The following is a 6,653-nucleotide window of genomic DNA, read 5'->3' on the forward strand; positions in this document are numbered from 1 at the left end:
TGCTACAAGGCAGATGTTTTGCCACATGTAGGACAGACCACCTCTGTAGGCAGCAACATCTCCAGGCCCTTTCAGTCCAAAGAATGCTTAATCACGGTGAGGAAACTGCTAATCCGAATGTTTGTTACGGTGCTTTCTACTAGCACCTCTTGGGTTTTGCAGTGCAGTTGTGCCTTTAATACATGATACAAAGGCAAAGACATGCTCACATTTTTCTGTAGATTAAAGCCAGAGACCATGAAGTGGAAATCATCTCAGAGTTAATAATCTGAGCTAGCTGTTTTTACATCTTTATAGAGCAAGGAAAAGGGTCTTTTGTTTACAGTGCTCATTGTTGTAAAAAAAATCCAATAGTAACTGGCCCCCAAGCTTCTAGGTACAGCAGGCAACTTTTTCTTGGTACCATAAAATAATGGTCTCATGCTTACCTTTTATATCTGTGATTGTACCATGCATCTAAAACGTAAATGTTCATTTGGGGAGGTAGAAGTGAACATATTGCAAACAGCAGCACTGAAACATGATTTTGGCATCTAGAAATACTTGCTTCAGGATATTGCCTTTTATCATGAGTGCTCTGGGGAGCGAGAATCTTGAGTTTGATGTACATTTTTGTCATCAGCAACTATATAAATACTTTAGTGTCTGTTGAAATCATCTCTTTCTCTGGCTCAGTGAATTGTACAATCTTGTAAGGGAATGGCCTCTATAAGATAGACGTCATGAGCCTGGTCTTGCAGACATACTTAAAATAGTTACTTTTGAAAGATAATCCTATTGCAAGTACTGAAATTAATCATTCTAGTAAGAAATCCAGATCATATATATATTTAAAGCCTTAAATTTAAAAGCCTGATGCTTGAATAAACTATTTTTCTGGGAGAAATGTGTTTCAGGGCATTTTTTTCTCCACAAAACTCACACTATAATAAGGAGCTGTGTATGTTTACCATGAGATAGAAAGGAATCGGGAAAAGAAACTGTATGTTCATCTTTAAAAATAAAGCTCCCTATAAAGAGGCATTTCTAAATTAGTAAAATCAGCCCAAGGCTGTTAGTATCTTAGATGCTATTGGGAATGAACACCACTCCACCGAAGGAACAGCTGTTTGTGCTCTTGCAGCAAGTATTAATGGCCTGAAGGAGAGGAATGTGTGCTTATGTACACAAATGCATACACAAAAGCCTGGCTTGAACCTCACCTGCCGGTGTGCGGCAGTCTAAGTGAAGGGAATATTGTCCATCAGCTGTGACAGATGGGCTCATGTGGATTTTGTGGGACTAGTTTAACCCTGTTTTGCCAGAGGTCACTGTTCCTACAGCAGAAGTGGCACTCCAACACTGGCTTAATCAGAGGTAGCGCCAATATGTCAGAGCCCCGAGACAGTGGGGTTTATACTTCTTCCCAACTCCCCTGAGCCTGTAGCCTGTTTTCTAGACTCCTTTATAAATAAATGGAATATACACAGTATACATTCATATTTAGACATGTGCACATGCACACACAGAGATAAATGTATGTGTTTGTATATGTATATAGTAACCATAAGGGCTGTTTTCTGAATTTATCTGAAAATAAGTGATTAGCATGCTGGATGAATGGGTAACAGCTGTTTAAGAGCAGAAAAACAACAGAATAGAGTACATCTTTGCAAACGTTAACTTGGGGTACAGCCGTTTCTGAAGTTTGGCTAGCATTTACTTATACAATAATGTGTTAAATTGCACTACTTTTGATAAGCTTATCTCCATTTTAGCCCTACAGACTTCTAGCAGTCTAAGTCTTCAATAACAACAACAACAAAAAATCTGTTAATCTGTTAAAGGAAAAAATCAACCTCGATTCCCATATGAAGCTCTTTGATGCAAGGGGGCAAGTTTCAGGTCAACAGGGAGGTTGTGAATGTAACTTTATTTGGAAGTCTCATAAGAAGCAAAGACAAAAGTTTGAATTTGTTTCTTGCTGGAGGAACCTTGCCCTCTTCATAGTCTCCATTGCCATTGCCTGTCCCAAGCGTCATCTCTGACAACCTTCCCCTTACTGTCATGCTTACTGGTCTTTCTCTATCTCGTTGTAGAAAGTGCAAATTGTTGTGACTGTTTTGGACTATGACAAGATTGGCAAGAACGATGCCATCGGGAAAGTCTTTGTGGGCTACAACAGCACTGGCGCAGAGCTGCGGCATTGGTCAGACATGTTGGCCAACCCCCGGCGGCCCATTGCACAGTGGCACACCTTACAGCCCGAGGAGGAGGTAGATGCCATGCTGGCAGTCAAGAAGTAAATTAAATTAAATCAAATTAAATTAAATTAAATTAGGAAGAAGAAAATGAAGAAGAAGCCTTTCTGCATTTGCCCACATAGTGCTCTTTAGCCAGTGTCTGTAAATACCTCAGTAATATGGGTCCTTTCATTTCCAGCCATGTGTTCCTGACACAGATCAGTTGTACTTTTAAATGCCCGCTTTAATTTGCACAAATTTAAATGTAGAGAGCCCTCTAAAGGCACTTCATTTCACCACTGCCCCCCAGATCTACTCTTCTTTTAAGCAATATGATGTGTAGATAGAGCATGACAGAAATTATTTATTGTATCACACAGTTGTATATATACACCAGTATGCTGAGAATTTATTTCTAGTTTGTGTATTTGTATGTTGTAAGCGTTTCCTAATCTGTGTATATCTAGATGTTTTTAATAAGATGTTCTATTTTAAATTATGTAAATTGACTGAGATATAGGAGAGCTGATAATATATTATAGGGTAAGTACTGTATTGTCTGCATTCCAGAAAAAAACAAAAATCCAACTTGTAAGGCACTAGTAGTGTTACACTGACATCTTAAAGGACAACTTAAATCTAAGCTTTCAACTGGACCATCCTAATAACACGCTACGCGTCCACAGTGAATCTTGGAGGGGCAAATCCAATTGGGTAGACTTCTTTCACAGGCAACTTAGCATGATCTGAGCAGCTCCATGGCTGACCTCAAGAAGATGTAGCCAGGATATGATTTCTTTGTATATATTTCAAAGCAAACACATAACAGACTGGAATGGCTTTAGAGTGAAAGTTGGGGAAGCAGTTCCACAGGAGGCAACGATTTCGTCTATCATACTTTGATATCTTATCAAAGTAAGACCATTGCAGGGAGGGGGAAGAAGGGATGAGGGAGACGCAGCAGTAGCGGAATGCTGCCATGAAAACACGAGTAGCTCTCCATTATCACCTTTATACAAAATTTGCATACTGTGAATTCCATCCACAATTTCACATTATAATGAGTTTGCACATTAGACTTTGTAACAAAATATTTTATTATACTAACTCAGATTAGAAGGAATGCAGAATATTTTTTAGACACAGCCGTGTGAGTTTATTATACAAAATAGTTTCATGGTAAACAGACAGTATTGTAATCCCATCAGAAGATGACAAAATTTAGCCATAGTTCTAAATGCACTTCAAAGTAAGCCAAAAGAGAACAGCTAGTGACCTTTTATATACTATTTATATGCAAGTTTTAATTTGTCCTTTAAAAAAAAGGTGAAAACAAAGAACAAGTTCTAGAAAACTGAAGCAACCTCTTCTGTATACTAGATGCTCGTTTCAGGAGGAGTTTTTAAATGTTTTCAATGTTATTATGTAGTAAATGGCACTATTATGAAGCTATTAGTCATTCCATAAGAGTCTTGAAAGACTGCTCTGTGTATCACTGTGACTGCCGTGTGTGCTTAGAAATGTAGTTTTCTCAGTGGATAGCAATCAATTTATTCTGTAGTGATATTGTAATAATACTGCCATTCCCTTCTACTGCACTGCCGAAGGAACGCATAGCACAAGCAGTTCTAGTTATTACGGACCAATGTAGAACTGGAGAGCTATGCAGGGGACAAGGTTGCTATATTGAATGGGTTGACCACGCAGCATTTTGTCAAGCCCTGTGCAATACTCTACATTTCCAATCACCCTCACCCCCCCCCCCGCCTCCCCCCACCGCCACCACTTTACTGTAGATAGTCATCTTACAGCTAGCCAGCATGTCATCTCAGCTTGTACCATCTCATCAAGTCATTTAGGGCATCACTTCTATCTCGTGTACCGTCCTTTGAGGCCCCTTGCTTATCTTTCCAAGCTGTGAATATATTTATAATGCTTTGAAGAGTTCATTATTTTCAGCAATGCAAACTACCCCAGAAATATGGAAATGCTATTGCCTTTTGGAGGGAGGCATGAGAATTAACCATTAATGTTCTTACCAAGTGAATCTAGCAGAAATTACTGCAAACAAAGAACAAAGATGAATGTAATCAGAGAACTGTGTACTGAAAACTAGATTCCATAGCCTCCCTCAAGGCTCTGCTTCCGGGAGGGGTGGGACAATCTGAGAGGTCAGTGCAGGGATGGCCAAGCGCCAGTGTTTTCAGTACACTAAGGGTAAAAGAACCAGCAAAGAAGTGGGAGGAGAATAAAAGTGGATCTCTCCCCACCTCCAAAAGTGAGAATAGCGAGACCCATTTTCTTTCTTTTTTTACATGAAACACAGAAAAAACACAAGCGAGAGATTTTCTGATAGAAACAGGCGCGTACATGCAAAGCATCAAGCTGGAATACTTTAAAATCTTAACCTTAAGGACCAAACCCCACCAAAGAGAAGAAGTAGACAGTCAGCTTCCCAGCATAAGAGCTTCATGGTCTCCAACTTTCAGTTATTCATTCAGGGTAGCCGCAGGTTCAAACTGCCAGGACTGACTCATTGTGTTAAGGTGTTCTTAAGGCTTTCTCTTCCTACACTGCCAGACTGACTGTCACCATAGAACTGGTTTGTAAGGTACAATGATTCTCGGAGACTGAACCTGCCATGTGACCAAGATGACATTTTCATCCTCAAAGAAGCCACATGTACCTTTCTGACAAAGCTGTGTGAAGTATTAGAATCTGATGCTGTAGAAAGATCCTAGTTGCCTTTGTGTATATTTACTGCCTGCTTGAGTGTTTCTCTGTGTGGGTTTTCTCTGTATCTTGTAGAAATGTTTGGGGTGTTTTATCCTGCCATATCGCTCGTGGCCCGCGAGCTGACAACTTTAGCCGTATTTTACCTTCATTTTTGATGAGGTGGTTTATATTTTGTTTCACTTTGTGTAGTGACTTCCCACAGTAGAGTTTTCCAATTGTTGTTAAAATAACATACATATTACACAGATATTCAATAAAAATGTTTTATTTCCTGTTGATGTTCTAGCAGTTCTCTTTTGATCTAAACTCTTCAAAAGGCATTTATTTCACTCTAGGACTTTAGCACAATCATAAACTTCGAAGTACCGCAAGTGTAATAGCACCGCACTTTTCGAGGGGCTGTGAAAAGCTGCTTTCATCAGTGTGGTCTACTCTAGGATGGTCACAGCCAGCAGGGCTTCAGTAGATGAATTCTCCAGCTCGCCACCTCTGTTGCAGATGAACTATTACCTTGTTTTCCCATGAGTGTGATTATTTGCCTTCAAAAACATCAATCTCTAGCAAAACACAGACTAGTTTCTACACCACGACAGAAACTCCAGATAGTTACCTGCGCATGAGTCCTCTTCAAGCCAGTGTGTTAGAGCGGTGATTGAGGTTTTCATCTGGAGAGAGATGGTATATTTTAACCTACATTCAAGAGCTACTGCTAAGCTGGCCATAAAAATCAAGCTTCTTGTAGACTAAAGATCATTAAATAAGAGCTTAAACTGTAGGGGTGAAGGGGATAAGGTGTGGGAGGAAGTGAATCCACAAGGAAAAAATTGAAAAACATTGTGCTATGAAACAATTCAATTCCCTGAGCCTGTGAAGAGAAACAGCGAAAAATCAAACAAAACACAAAAAAACCCCACCACATTTCCACTACCATTTTCCTCAGCAACCCCTCCTCAAGAGAAATATGCCCAATCCTTCCAGCAACTGCACATATTACTGATATGTACCAGTTTAACCTTAGCTGTTGTTACACACGACCTTACTACAAGTTAGAGCTCATTGGAAATATTTTCAGTGTTGATCCTTTTCCCTATTCCCACTGCTCAGAAAGCGCCCTCTCTTCTCCCAGCTATTTTGGGGTTTTTTTCAGCATCCAGAGTCAATGAGCACCAAATGGACTGATGCTGCTCTCGGCAAGTGAGAGCAAACTGACATGTGGTGGGCCTGGTGATTTGGAGAGCAGTTACTCTTCCAAAACTGAATGACTGGAATCTGTGGCTTCACAGATCAGCTGTGAGGTGATGCCCTGCAGGGTCTGCAGGAGCTAACAGTCCTGTGGTGCAGTATCATTCCCCATAGATACAGGCAGTTATGAGATGCTGCTGTTCCCTTCAAAGCCGGTGCATGAATACTTCCCTGAAAGGAGCAGTTTGCTTAAGAGCACACCCAAATCTATCAAAGTCAATAAGTGAAAATACTTTGATCGAGCTTCTATATGCATCAGCCATTTTTGCACATCTTGAGCATACCAAAATTACATCTTTGTCAATCAATCAAAACCAGTTTGTCCAATAAGGCTGATAAGTTAAAGCCAGTCATTACAGCTAATGTAAGGAAAATGCTTCATATAATAGCTGTTATGCTAAGTGGGAAAAGCAGCAAAAATCACATATTTTATACAGCTCATTTAACCCCTAA

At 40.0% G+C, this 6,653-nt stretch overlaps 1 protein-coding gene across 3 annotated transcripts in view; it reads left to right on the forward strand.

The window, feature by feature from the left end:
* Positions 1-5,236, forward strand: part of SYT1 (synaptotagmin 1) — a 360,700-nt gene extending 355,464 nt beyond the window's left edge. For all 3 annotated transcript variants that reach the window (XM_030478820.1, XM_030478821.1, XM_030478822.2), the window contains one exon: positions 2,079-5,236. In XM_030478820.1, coding sequence (XP_030334680.1) covers positions 2,079-2,285 — 207 coding nt within the window. In that variant the 3' untranslated portion in view covers positions 2,286-5,236. The remainder of the gene's footprint in view (positions 1-2,078) is intronic.
* Positions 5,237-6,653: the final 1,417 nt, after the last annotated feature.

This window comes from Strigops habroptila, chromosome 3 (assembly GCF_004027225.2).
Source record: "Strigops habroptila isolate Jane chromosome 3, bStrHab1.2.pri, whole genome shotgun sequence".
Classification (NCBI taxonomy): domain Eukaryota; kingdom Metazoa; phylum Chordata; class Aves; order Psittaciformes; family Psittacidae; genus Strigops; species Strigops habroptila.